At 44.3% G+C, this 15006-nt stretch overlaps 1 protein-coding gene across 1 annotated transcript in view; it reads right to left on the reverse strand.

Moving 5' to 3' along the window:
- Positions 1-15006, reverse strand: part of LOC135075484 (mucin-2-like) — a 65915-nt gene that overhangs the window by 37469 nt on the left and 13440 nt on the right. The window contains exons 2-5 of the mRNA XM_063969923.1: positions 8850-8904; positions 8323-8434; positions 7804-7929; positions 25-7706 (exon numbers count right to left, since the gene is read on the reverse strand). Of these exons, the coding sequence (XP_063825993.1) occupies positions 25-7706; positions 7804-7929; positions 8323-8434; positions 8850-8903 (7974 nt within the window). The 5' untranslated portion in view covers position 8904. The remainder of the gene's footprint in view (positions 1-24; positions 7707-7803; positions 7930-8322; positions 8435-8849; positions 8905-15006) is intronic.

The raw sequence follows: 15006 nt of genomic DNA on the forward strand, positions 1-15006 counted from the left end.
CATGCAAAAGATTCGGGCACTGACCATTTGTTCCAGGAGGTCCAGATCGTAGATATCTTCGATGCAGGGCTGGTGGTGGTCGAGGCTGCGGCGGCGCTCGGGCGCGCGCTCGGCGCTGGCGCGGCGCAGCTCGACGCCGAACTTGCCGCTTCCCCGCCGGCTGCTCGCTTCCGTCTCCTCCACGATTTTCGTTTCTTCCTTAATCTGGCTAGTTTTCGTCGGACGCTGGTATCCAGGCACCTTATCCTGGGGCGTCTTTTCGGCGTCCGGCCGCAAGTTGGGCGATTCGGCTCTCTGTGCGGGATGGCGAGCGGTCGCCGTTTTGCCGGCCGCGGTGGTTTCGGCGCTTTGCCGCATCGGCGAGCGAGTCCGCGGGACTTCCGGCGACTGCGTCGTGAGACGGGTCGGGCTGCCTCGCGGCTTGTCGTCGAGCACGCGGCCGTGGTGCGGCGCGCGAGCGGGAGTCTTCCCGACGGGACGGTCTTCGACTTCTGGCGCGTCGGGCGCGGCGTCCGCTTCGCTGTCCGCGTCCAACGCATCGAAGCCGTCTTCGATGGACGGATGAAGAACGATCGTGGAATCTGTTTTCGGGGACTTCTTGATCACGCCGATGTCCGTTAGCTTTGTTGTCTTCGATGTGGTGTCTTTCGTCTTTTGAGTGGTTGCGATGTTCTCGAACAGAGCTTTAGCCTTTTTGACGGCTTCGCTGCTCCGCAAAGTCGTTATTTTTATTGTGGGCGTTTTTTCGGTGGGCCTCAAGTTTGGACCGGAGTGATCTTTGACCTTGGCGTGGGATGAGGTGGTTTCCTTTGCGAAGGAGCCCAGTTTGTGGTCACCGCTGTCACGAGTCTTAACGTTTCTTTCGGTATCTTTGTTATTGTCGTTACCGCCAGTTACAACGGTTTCTTCGGGGGTAGTTATGCTGTGTTCTGTCTCCTCAGTATCGTCATCTATATTTCCAACTATTTTTCTCATAATAAGATCATGTTGTTCTTTAATCTTCTTTTCCTTTTCCTCTACCTCTTGGGACTGGGTGAGGAACTGCTCAGCTGTTTTCACGAATTTATTAACTTTGTCAGAAACGCTTAGTAAACAATCATCGCTCTTTAATGATTCGTCAACATCATTCAAACTGGGGCGCTCCACTTTTTGTGCTGGCTTTGTTTTCGAAACTTTTGTATTTTCTGCCGTTTCAACAAACAAATGAGCCTTATCATTTACACTTAGTTTTGTGTAATCATCCTGATAAATCGTATTTCTATCATATTCATCAACAATCTTACGTGATGGGCTTCTGCTATCTTTAGTATCTCTCGGACCCTTAGCAAACTTATTTACTTTCTCAGACACAGACAACAGACACTCGTCGGACTTTAAGTTTTCGTCAATGTAATCTGAATGAACTTTTATTTCAGTTTCTTTGAAATATTTCGTAGCATCCTTTTTATCTTTATTTACCGTCTCAATTTTGTTAGTAAACTTGGTAACTTTATCATTGACGCTCAATAGACATTCATCAGATTCAGTGATGCGACTGTCTGATACTTTGACAAATAACTCGTCATCCTCGCATATTTCAACAATATCGTCAACAAGAGATTCCGCCTCGTGGATGGTGTGATGAGTGCGTTGGCGAAAATCATCGTCTGGCTCATTTACTTCGTCAGGGAACCTAGGTGTACCGATGTCCTCTTCTCCAAAATTTATTGGAGTTGGGCATATTCTATCGGGAGAATTTTCTCTGGATGATTTAGCTTGTTGTACATCAATAATGACATCATCATCGTCCGTGGACGTATTTAATGCCGTAGCTGATTTTGGTTTACTTGGCAACTTACTCTGCGAGACCGATATGGTTGGTTTCTGAAGTCTGCTTGTAGGAGAGTGTTTTGAAGTTTTTGTGGACGGTGTATCGTTCACTTGTATTTCAGGTTTTGACTTCATTCTCTGTGGCGAAGGCTTCTTAGTCTTCAAGGATAAGTCACTCGTAGTTCGCGTTACTTTTGCATCTGTATCTTTCTTAATGATCGATGAATTTTTAGGTGTAGGAGCTCGTTTTGGTTCAGGCTCATTATACTTGGTAGGCGTTTGAATTTTGCTGGTTGTTTTTATTGTTGACGATTTTGTGAAACTAGATTGCGACGTTGTTCCAGAAGTTTTCTTTGTTTCTGTTGTAACAATTGTTTTATCAGCTTTAGTGGGCGATGTGATGTTGGTCGTCGGCTTACGACTGCCGGGAGAATGAACGGGTTCTCTTGGTTTAATTCCGCTAGCTTTTGGAACTTGTGGCGATTGCGGGCGCTCAATGGAGCTTGGCGCTTTCTTAGGGGAGATACTTCTTGATTTACCTGGTGATTCTGGTGCTTTGTCTCCTTTAGTTGGACTGGAAGCTGTTGTAGGTTTTTTGACTGGTGAGACATTTCGAGACGATGGTTTACTTGGCGTCTTTTGACTGGTCGGTTCTTTTGATTTATCAGTCTTAGTTTTCTTAGCATGAGCGTCATCATCCTTGAATGTAGTTTGTACATCCATGGTATCTTCATGGTGAGTAGTAATTTGGACATTATCAACACACTCTTCAGTGATGATATCAATATCCTTTAAACTAGTCGTAGACTTAGGAGGACTTTGGCCACGTGTTGGAGATTTTTCAGATCTATTCGGTGAAAGTTTTCGTAAGGACTTTTGTACTTTGGCCAGAACTTCTTGTTCCCTTTCTGAAATAACAAAATCTTCAGTATCTATTGTAATTTTAGAGGTTTTCTTTTCAGGCGAAGGGGTTCGAGAATGTGTAGGTTCCTGAGGCTGCCTCTCCGGAGCCACGCTCGATGGAACTTTCGCATGCCGTGTTGGTGATTTGGATTTTTCTCGATGGACTTGCGTAGTTTTAGAATCTCTTTCCTCTACATCGTATGTCTCTTGTTTGATTAAATGAGACGACCTAGGTATGATTTCTGATGTGTCTTGTGGCTTACGTGTTGGAGAATGTGTTTTCCCTGGGTAGCCCTGGGTGACCTTGGTATAATGAGTTTCATCGCTTTCTTCAACGTTGTAAGTGTCTTGTTTGATCAAATAGGTCGATGTAGGTATCGTTCCAGATGGTTCCTTTGGCTTACGAGTTGGAGACGTTGATTTTCCAGGATAGCCTCGAATGACCTTTGAATCTTTTGTATCTTCGCTTTTTTCTATATCGTAAGTTTCCTGCTTGATCAAATGGGTAGACTTAGGTATAATGCCAGATGGTTCCTTGGGTTTACGCGTTGGAGACATTGATTTTCTTGAATGAACTGTCGTTACATTAGAATCCTTCTCTTCTTCAGTTTCAACAACATCGTAAGTCTCCTGTTTGATCAAATGAGAAGATTTTGTATAAGTAGGAGTCACACCTTCATTAGATAGTGGCTCTTTAGTAGGCGAACGGACGTCTTTCGCTGGAGATCTACGGTCTGGACTTGTAGATTTACGTTGATGTTTTATTACATCTTCTGTCGTGGTAGAATGTTTTGTAATATCTGTCACGTCAGACTTGGTCTCCTTTACAGTTGTGCTTTCCTCGACATCATAAGTCTCATGTCTTATTAAAGTAGCTGAAGTTGGTTTCATATAGCCGGGCTGTTTTCCAGGACTTGCTGGTCGTTTCGATGGCGATGGTTCCCTAGTTTGTTTGTCAATGGGTTTCTTTGTGGTTGCTGCTGACGGCTTGCGCTCTGGACTCTTGCTGGATCTCGAATTAGGTTTAGACGGGGAAGTCGTTCTTGGTGTTTGTGGTGATCCTTTGTGGCTTATTTTGCGTTCAGGACTCTGACTTAGCCTCGAAGGATATTCGTCCTTGGGGCTATCTCTAGGACTCCTTTTTTCGGGACTCATACTCGATCGGATAGGCTTTATTACTTTAGGTTTATTCTCTCTAGTCTTTTGCGTGTCTTTTCTTGACAGATGGTACTCATCATAAGTGGTGTCAGTTGTGTCACATTTCATCTCCGAAAATATGTCTTGTAATTTTGTTGGTGAACTATCCCTTGATGTAGGTTTTCGTGCACCTGGACGAGAGTCTCTTATAATTTGTTCACGCTCCTTAGTAATGAAGTCGGTTTGCGTAACTTCTGTAACTTTAGTTTCCTTTTGGTTGGGGTATTTAAACGGCGTATCATCTTTCGGGCTCGGAGTTAAGTAAGGAGACATATTAGGTGAACCAGTGTCGGCCTCAGGCTCATTCAAAAGAAGGGTTTTCTTAGTTGCAGTTTTGTTTGTATTGTCTTCCATCATACCTAGGATTTTTCGACATCGCTCTTCGTAAGTCTCTCGTCTTTCCAAAGGTGGCTTAGGCTTGGCTACGGGCTCGCCAGTTGGCTGGTCAGGATGATCCTTCTTTACAATTTTGTGCTCGGGATGATCGGGAGTTTCAACCGTTGGCGACACCTGAAAACTAGACGGAGGCTTCTCAGTCGGGGACACTCGGTTTGTGTAATTGACAGGTTTCTTTAAAGAGCTCTTTCTTGGCAGACTGTCTGTTGGTGTGCCTCGTTTCTCAGGAGATGGTGATCTGCATGGAATTTTAGAAGGTGATGGTGTTCGAGTAAATTCAAGGGTATCAGGTCGCCTTTGATAAGTAGTCACCTCATCAGTTTCACTGGTCACCACGTAAGTGTCTTCATCGTCCAAGTCTGTTACTATGGTTTGTTGCGGTCGCGGTGAGCTGAAGTACACAAATCCACTGACAGAGGTCGTGGGTGAGCTTTGTCCCGTCGATGGTGCAGTCTCAACCGGTTTAGGCTTTCGTGTGGGACTAGTCGAAGGAGTGACGAGTTGTCTGGGACGATCTTTAGTAACCGTTTTCTTGTTGATCTCCTCGGTTGTTCTCTCCACATTAATAAACTCATTCGTATGCTTAAATTTAGAATCTTTTGTGACAGACTTGGTGGGCGACACACTATCCCTTGGAGTCTTTTTAGTGGGCGAGGATGGGACGTCAGGAACTTTTCTAGGAGAACTAGATTTTTCGCGACGCGTTAAGGAGTCGTATCGACTCTGTTCTGTGGTGATTTGTGTAACTTCATCCACATTATGTTGCGAGTTTCGCTGTTTTTTTTCGTACGTTCCAAATTTAGACGGCGAGCCTTCCTTGCTAGGGACATCTTTGGTCGATTTTTCCGAATCCTTTATCGTCGAGGGTTTGTCTTTCACAGGGGATGAGTAGTCTCTATCGGTAGGTTTTTGTTGATGCGTTGTGACATCATCGGTGTAACTAGTGTACTTCGTAACGTCTGTAAGATCTATTTCTGTTGTCGAATTTTTCGTTACCTTTTCGACTTGATCTTGAGTAAAAGTAACAGGCCCCTTAGGAGGAGACGGCGAACGAGAAGTTTTCCTTAGTGTTGACCGCGGAGTGTCGGGGCGGCTGTCACCTGGGGGGCTGTGGCGTGCCGGAGATGGACTTTGCTCGTGTGCGCGGTGTGTGTTCTCAGTTGTTCGGTAGTCTTTTTCTGTAACGCTCACGTCTTGCCTACCAGTACGAGTGTACATTTTAGTTTCTTCATCGATGAATGTGTAATGATCTTCTGTTGCTTTTGTTATCTTCGATTGTCTAGCGGGTGACTTCCTATCGGGGCTCGCGGAGGGCTTATGAGGTGCACTTCTCGGTGCATCAGTCGTAGGACTGGTCTTGGTGGTCGCCGTCGGTCTCATATATCCGGGTTTTCTCTCGGGGCTGACTCTCGGTTGCTGAGGTGTAGCTTCCTTTTGATAAGCAGGCTTCCTTTCGGGACTCGAACTGGGTCTCGTATTGAGCTTTGAAGGAGAAGTGTTACGTGGGAAATTGGCGGTAGGACTTGAATATTGGTCTGCAGGAATCTTATATCCTGGGGTCGAGTCAGTCGGAGTAGAATATTCTTTCGTAGGGCTTTTTGTGGTTCCCTCACCTGGTTTTCTGGTAGGGCTCTGACTAGGTCTCGTAGAATATGTATCATTATGATCTCGAGGCTTCGAGGGAGAAGTATGTCTAGGAAAGCTATCCGCTGGGGTGCCATCAAACGCAGGCTTCCTATCGGGGCTCGGGCTAGTTCTCTGTCCCTTGGGTGCTGGTTTTCGATCAGGACTCACGCTCGGTCTCATCGAATGACCCACAGGCCTAGACGGGGAAGTCGTTCGAGGGTGGTTGTCAGCTGGACCGGTTTTGTTCGGAGAGCTCCTGTCGGGACTGGCACTCGGGCGGTACGTATAATCTTGAAGTTTCTTATCAGGGCTAACGCTGTATCTCGGTCGAGATCCGTCCTGCGGCTTTCTATCCGGACTGGAGCCAGGTCTAGTGGGAGATTTTCCGTGGGGAGGTCTTCCCTCGGGACTGGTGTACCTGTGCGTCTTGCTCTCGGTCACTGATTGCGTAGAATGAGAGCTCGAGTATCTATCGGACACGGTACGAGTCGGGGACTGTCTGTCGACTTTGCTGGGACTCCCGCCGCGGCTCGGAGGCTTCCTGGAGGTCTTGTCGGGGCTGACGCTGCTCCTCAGGGACGACGTGCTCGACTGAAAAGTGCGGCCGCCCGGCGACGAGGCGCGCGTGGAGGGCCGCGTGGAGGGCGGCGTGTCGGCGCGCAGCGAGCTGGCCCAGGCCTGCTGCGACGGGCTCCAGTCGTTGCTTATCTTCTTTTGAGAAAAATCAGTTTGGTACGTCGTCTGGTATCTCTCCGTGCTCGTTTTTCTCTCGACCACTTCCTCGACCTTATTATCTCTGGTCGTGTGATGAACTCGTTCCGCCGTACTCTTGGGCTGATCGCACTCCTGCGGACCGGGTCGCCGCGCGCTCCTCTCGTCCGTGATGACGTCATGTCTGATTTCGTTCAGATCGGACTCGAGCCGCTGCTTGTTCACTCTCTTCTGACTGTCGTAGGTGTCGTTCTCGGTCGTCGTATAGTGTGTTCGATGATCCCTTTTGAAATCATAGTCGTCGGACGTCTTTTGGGAGTCCACGATGTCAACGAAATCATTGTCGACATTGTGACGGGTAATTTTCGAGGTCGATTCCCTCACGTCAGATTTTTGTTGTGATGTGGATCGATATGACTTGTTCTCGCTCGTGGTGCGGTGCTCGCGGTGCTCGGCGCGGCTGACGTGCGCGGGCGCGCGGAACTCGCGGCGCGTGCTGGTGACGCGCGTGCCGTCGGGCAGCCGGCGCGTCTCCACGATCACTTTGGTGTCGTCGTCGGGGTAGTCCACCTTCCTGGACACCAGTTCCCCGGTTTCCAAATCGCTCCTTCTCAAGTTTTGTTCGTAGTCGTTAGTCACCTCTCTCCTCTGCGTTTCTTCGGTACGGTTAGTGTCGCGCGTGAATTGTCGTCGGTCACAGTCGTCGTCGGTTAAATATGGCACTGGGTCGAGTTTCGTCGAGGAGACCTGCTGGAACTTGGACGTGGAGGAGGAGCTGGTCTTCGAGGACGAAACGTGGGTTCCGTCGTCGGTCTGGCGCACGACGTGCTCGCGGGCCGCCGTGCTGGTGGAGCTCTCGTCGCGCTTGAGACTGGAATGGTCGTCCTGGTACTCGGTGTGGGCGCGGCGCTGCGTGTCGAGCGCGGCGAAGTGCCCGCGGCCGCCCGGCACGTCGTAGTGTCCCGCCACGTCGGCGGCGACGGTGCGCACGCGCGTGTGGCCGTCGTCGCTGGTCGTGTTCTCGGACTCGACGTTCCAGCCGGCGTTGGAGAGCTCCTTCAGATCTGCAAAGAGTTCGGGCGTTATTGGCGGCGCGGGCTCGCGGGCGGGTGTTACCGGTTAGGAAGCGTTAGTCGGTTATTGTATCGGTGTGGTAGGCACCTTGGCCGCGGTACGTGAACTCCTTGGGCGGGGAGCCCGCGTCGCGCACCTCCTTGCTCTTCATGGACTGGAAGCTCTGGTCGGCGAAGGACTTCACGTGGCCCTGCGTCGACGTGAACTCACAACCTGTCGAGGGGGGCACACACGGCTACTCTAGAGGCTTTACGTAAACAGTATAAATACGGCACAGATAAATGTAGGCTCGGAGGCATATACTTCTACATATAAGTGTATGAGTAACAAAGGGTGACACACATAACTAGTGTTTGCTTTTTCAAATATATTTCTACAAGCGTGAGACGGTGTTCGCTAATCTCGTCATAAAACTGTCTCATAAAATAATAGTATAATTACATTACATATTTATTAACGACAATATTAAGCGCACGGACTACTACTATGCATATTAAGCACATTTAATTTTATTAAGCTAGTGGTTCAACAACGTAATAAAGTTAGAAAGGGCTTGATGAGATCACTGAGTGTGCACAAAGGGTATTATTGCAAGAGGAAGGCTACCTTTGTCGCCGGCGGGCTCCGGCGAGTAAAGGTTGCGCAGGCGCTCCTCGCGCAGGCGGTACATGTGTGCGCGGATCTCTTTCTTGCGGGAGAAGTCCTCTGTCTGCTGCCACTGGAAACGTTAAGTAAACTAATTAAAATAAAGTGAGATTTAGACCACTCATTTAGACCCCGATTAAGAGTTTCTCTGAAGAGGAGAAGATTCGACTTCAGTTGTTAATAAGAGGGGTTATTCGTTCATTATTATTAGAGGTTAGCCTCTTTAGCGTTTATTGAGTAAATAAGACTTAAGTAGTAGTTTAAAGAATTAAGCGTGTTGTATGATCATTAACTAGCTTCAATTCTACACAGACATGCAGTTAGTTGCTCCTTTTCGTTTCGTAATAGCTATTGCAACTGTAACCTCTTGCTATTGATATTCACCAGGCGTTTATCCATGCATCTTAATTCTTTCATTCAACATTGGAGTCATAAAATAAAATATAATATGATGAAACAAAAGTCATTATAATAATATAATAGCTTACCATACGTCGCAACACGTCCTCGTCGCGAATAAGTGACACGTCTCCTTCAGACATTCTGTGAACAAATTAAAATGGAAATAAGTAACAAGCACTTAAGCAATTCAAATTATTTATGTTTCAATAAATAGGTATAGTAGTAATTTCATCACATTAAAATTTAGTATCTTGTATATTTAAATAAACATAGCCGTATAGAGGCATTGCCAAAGAAGGACATGTTTCTGATGCCACATTAAATAAAGTGACATGATCATAAGACTGTACAGCTCTACATTGCGTAATGGTCAATGCAGTCATTCCGCGAACAACCTAAAAAACTATAAAAATAACAAGCTTTTTGTAGCACCCATATAATTATGTGTGAGACAGTCAATAACAATACCTACATTTTTATTCAGACAGCACCAATTTTTGTGACATACATTTTAATTAACCCTCAAGGCTGTCTACCGTTGACTCTCAGGCCTCAGCTCCAAGCGTCGCATATACAATATTAATTTTGCAAAAAATTTTTATTTGTAATATTACATTAACTTAAAATGACTAAAAACTAAAATTTAAAAATTACTAATGATAAAAACTATTTACAAAATAAAAAATACTTCACCCCCAGCGCCGCAGTCAGGAATCGTGCCCAAAAGGCTGGCAGCATTGCCACGTTGAATGGCCAGGCTAATTCTCTGACCAAAATAGCTGCCAGCCTTTTGATCACCGGTCACCTCGGTGAGCCTCTTTGCCAGTTCCTTATAAAAGGAACGAGCGCTTGGACCCCATGGTCCCATAGTCTCAACCCCAAACGGCATAAATATATAACTCTCATTGAGAGCTGCATATTTGCGCCGCTTGGAGCACTCAGCCGAGGCCGCCGCCGCGCCTGCGGCAAGGGAGGTACCTCCTGTATGAGACGGAGCAAGCGTATCCGCGCATGTTGCGTCCCACACAAGAGGACGTCCCTGCTTCCAGGGAATGAGCGTCATGCCGTCAGGTCTCTTGCCGTCGTCACGGAGTATGCCGTTAGGCTCTAAAACTGCTGGCACATTGACATGAATAAATATGTAATTTATTTTTATGAAAGTATCATAATCATCTTGATTGAAAGCATCTAGGTACCTAAGTTAAGTACTTATCATTATCCCAATTTACTATTTAAAAAATACCTACCTACTAAGGCGTAATACTTAGGCAAGGATAGTGTTTTATTTAATTTCGTATTATGTATCTGGAATTTTCAATCGGTTACTAATAAAATTCGCGTTATATTGACCGAGTATGTACTGGAACATATACAGGAATGAGTGATTGTTTAATATTATTTTACCAACTGCAATGAATGAAGCAGCGCCGGAAAATACAGTGCATATAAAGGTATTTATGCCAATGTTTACGCTGACGACTCGTGGAGAGACCAATTGAACTTGCTGAAGCGCATGCGTCTTTCAGGCCAATTGTGCAGCGACCTTCGCACCCTAATATGCTGACAATTTCATGCCTTGCATTGACACAAATCAAGGAAGTAAAATATGTGCTATACTATGGTAAAACAAATCCTATAGACTGAAAAATATTATTGATGCATTGGATATTCTTTTGAAGACTCACAAAAAATCATATCGTAAGTAGAGTACGTTACGGTTTTGAATTGAATCATTCTAAATTTCTGATACTATAATTATGATTAATAAACGAGGATCTGAGCACTAGAGCCAAATTTCAGGCACTGAATGAGTAGATGTAGTTAATTACGTACATTCATAACTGGTTAAAGGGACCGACTGCATTCGACTTGCAATTTTCTTTACTGGTTCCAATTCTGGACGTATCAGACAGAACGCTTTCAGGAATTCAGATGATTGCTTTCTTGAGCAATAAAATTTTGTGTCAATTGATAAGCAGCAACTTTTATCGGCCTACAATTAAGTGCATCGATGACTTCACGTCGACCTTCCAGCAATGTCATACAGATTATTTTGTTTGTGCCCTGAGTCACGCATCCTCGCAAGCACGAGGGCTGCCTTGAGCGCCAGATGGCGACTTGTTCAACAGCAGGTACACTTGTCCGCCATGTTGGGCTGAGTGCCACCCCGGCGCCCTTGTCCTACTGCAAAACGGCTGTATATGGACTCAGCATAAGCCTGTGGTTTTGCCTTTACGGGGCAGTTAGGTACTGCAGCGTTGAAAAAAATGTGGCACAAGCGTAATTTGTAGTTAAGATAGTCATCGGTTTGTGGAGCTGATTAATAAATGCATGAAGATTGTAAAAAGATTTACCGGATGGAAAGAAAAATCTTTACAATTAGTTATTTATCTACGTATGGGTAAATAAAAGTACATAATATGTTACAATACTGTTTCCACAGATTCTTTGCTCATTACACTTTCTCAGAAACGCTTAAGGGAGTCGCGAAACTAAAAAGTAAACAAAAGCCGCAGTCGCCGAAGATGAACTCACGCGCACAGCCGGTGACGTCACTGCGCAGGAGTTGATGACAGTCGCGTGATGCAACTAGTCTGCTGTCGGCGCCGGTAATGATGATGTATCGATTGTTTGGACATTTGTCGAGTGATGAAAGAGTTTAAGTGCGAGAGACAGTTACAAGTGATGATCTGATGGCTGTTGGAACTGGCCAAGTAGTTAAGTAATACTCTTACCTACTTGTTCAAATAAATTTGTGCCACACTATCGCCTTCTGTCATGGTCTTAAATCAGGGAATGGTTGTAGCATTGTGTAAACGGTTACCAGACAACGCATTTCTGTCGACTAATTAATGAATTGCTTAACTGGATGTGAACAAGCAATGGTACCGGGCAGTAATCACCTTTTACTGCGCCTTGTACAAATTACAGGCGGGCCATGCGCCCTGCCGCGCCCGGGATCCGAAGGCTTGACCTGGCCAACGAGAGGTGAGCTTTCTAACTACCAGGCTAATGGGCAGACACTGTGATTGCCTATATTTTAGACAAGCTATCGCCCGCGGCTCCGCTTCCGTAAAACTCAGTTTGTATAGAAGAAAGTGGAAGGCGCATCCTCGTCAATCCTCTATTTATAATAATGCTCAACGACACCGGCTATAAAAACTAATAAGGTAGAAGGAGGCTAACATTACATTTAACGAACAGAATTATTTAGGTAAAGTTATAACGTAATGTCCTACTTCAACATTAGGTAACGTAACTTAGTTGCAGTCGTTCTGCAGTTACGTGGACGCGAGCATATTCCAATAGACGACAGCTAAATAAAGTCATTAAAATCTTATTTTATCAGTAGTAACAAAGTAAACAAACTAACTTATTTGCATTGTAATCGAAAGGCATCAACACAAACACATTGTCCCACTGACTCTACTGCAGTCTTTGTTCAGGGAGTGACTAAACCAATAATTGTTTTCTCACTTACTCGTTAGTGTTTGTGACACGGTCTTAACAAGCAATTAGCTGGTGCTTGTAAATGGGCAGTGACGTCACTCCACAGCCTGCTATCAGTGTCAGCTATCACGGCTGGCCACCCAGGAGCGGTTGCGTACGCGCCGGCAGGATTACGAGATAAACGCCATCGGAGCTTTTAGGGTGACATAGTTTCGACGTGATTTCCGAAAGAAGTGTGTTCTTAAGTATACGAGTAAAAGTGTGTTTTGGGATTAACTGGATAGATGACCAAAAAAGCCTAGTGGTTATTAATATTATGATCAAACAAAGGAAACATTAAAGTCTTAACATAGTCGAGTTTGGAAACAAGGCCATTTATACACGATATGCAGTGCAGTAGGGAAGGATTTTGTAAATTTATTTGAGTCAAAGTAAAGAGGTACAGAATACATAAATGCCTACTAGAACGTCCAGACTGATGTCAAACCTGCCGTAAGAGCAACGTAACGTGACTCGTCCAAGGTTGTAAGGGCCAAGATAGCAAGTAAGTATTCGTAGAAAGTGCTCGTTCGGCCCGTCCGCGGACGAGTGTCGTCTCGCACCAGCCTTGACCCTGCGCGCGCGCCGACACTGTTGCCATGCCAACGCCGGCCATTTGGAAAGAAAAAGTGCAGGAATACACGCCAGCAATATGTTGTCCCTAATGAAAGAACAACACCAACTGTAAAACAGTGAAGCGAGAAAAACAGCACCAAACTTTATTATTAATACAAAACAAAAACTGAGAACCTGCTTTAATGAAGGTCGCTAGAGGTTAAGATTTTTTCATAATGTCATAGGTTACCTAAAGAAATCTATCAAGTAATCAAGCAGGATATGGACGAAAGGTTTCAATTCTAAAATAAAATATAAGTAAATCTAAAAATTAGTACGTGCATTAGCGTAGGTAAAGACGCTTGCCCCACTGGAATGTAACCATCTGGTATAGAAGACGAAGGAAGAAACATTAAACATGATTGAACGAGGTAAGGTACGAGTAAATTATGTCATTTCATCGAGAAAATACAAAATGTTAGAGTCGCAAAAAGTCTACCCACGCCACGTATTGCAAAACTTCGAATAAAGCGCCATTTTAAGAAAATAAAAATAAAAAATTCAATTATTGAGCCGTTAAGAATTCCTACTTGTATAAGAAAGCAAGTACGAAACGTTAAATATCGAATTGCTCCACATTCGTAATATTAATGGATGTAAATGATTTTATGGCTTCGAACTAATTTCAGACTGACTTGCATTCTCCTTATCAAGATACAGTAAATTCTACTTGTAATGTCTTTACTGACGGTAAAGCACGAAGCTGGCTTGCAACAAATTCAATTAAATGTATTGTTAAGGCGCGTCCACTCTAGCTTTTAAGCCTTAGTTAGAAATGTTATATGAGCAATATTTGATTCGCAAGCTAGTTAATAACTTATCAGCCGCTCGCTATTCAAAGTATTGCTTCGTGTACATTGAATGCCACTAAAACACACAACATACAGTAACCAAGAGCAGCAGTTAAAAGAAGAAGCCGACGTCCTGCCGATTAATGACAGTAAAGGACTGGAATTAATAACAGTTCGTATTCGCAGTAAACATCATCATCACTCGGGTAGACTACACAGAAACAGGGTACTAGGTACTAGCTACTACTTCCACGTTCACTCTCGTTGAGGACACGCCTTTAGGAAGATGTTAATCTCCGTGCGTAAGGAACAATGATGACGGACGACGCTTCCGTGACCGAGCTGATGCGTCATTTATCTAAATACATGCAGGAGGAACGACGGACTTTGTCGATATTATTAAGTAATCTTCTTCCATCGTCATTCTTCGAAAAGAATTGTTACTTTCTTTTCAACAATTTCAGAGATTTTAAGATTGCTGTAAATTAGGAGTTAGAAACTAAAAAATCAAAGTCAAAAAAATTCTGAAAACGAGTCTGTCGGTAAATAATTTTGATTGTAAAACTCATTGATTCAGACTCTATTTAAAATTGATCTTTTAAGAATTAAAAATGGAGTCTAATTACCAAAGATCATCTGTTTATTTTGTTGATAATAATAAATAGCCGATTAAAATAAATAAACAGGCGCCATCTTCATTTACGAGTAGTAAAGTTCGAATCCCATCGGGATAACGATTGGCTTAACGGGAAACTCATTAATTTTGTCAGTTAAAACGCTGTAAAGTAAAGACAGTTAATTTTGCATATCGCTATAAAAGTCTATGTTAAGCCATAACAACTTTTATTGCTTTTAATCGTTTAGTTTTGAGAATTTATCGTCGTAAAACACCGTGAGAAATCAACAGTGGAAATGAAAAGTAAACATTAATAATAAACATTTATTACCTACTACGTACACCTACTTCCCAACAACATGAAAGCGACACTTAGGTTTTTTTTTTTTTTTTTTATCTCCAGCCGAAATTACCGGAGTTTGGTTTTTGCAAGGTAATGGTATTATAACTTAGGTTATTAGTATGATTTATTTCGTATTCAAAGATTACCCTGTCACACACAACACGGGATATTGCCAAGGATCATCACGTAAAAGGTATGGAGACAAACGTATTCGTTTTTTATTAGTAACTAGCTGACCCGGCGAACTTCGTACCGCCTTAGCGTAGAGATTTTCTTTATATTTTTTTCCGTAAAAACCTTGTACAGAGTATTAGAAAACTACAAAAAAAAATCAGCCAAATCGGTCAAGCCGTTTTCATGTTATGTCGTGACAACGGAAAACGGGTTTC

This window comes from Ostrinia nubilalis, chromosome 10 (genome assembly GCF_963855985.1).
Source record: "Ostrinia nubilalis chromosome 10, ilOstNubi1.1, whole genome shotgun sequence".
Lineage (NCBI taxonomy): Eukaryota > Metazoa > Arthropoda > Insecta > Lepidoptera > Crambidae > Ostrinia > Ostrinia nubilalis.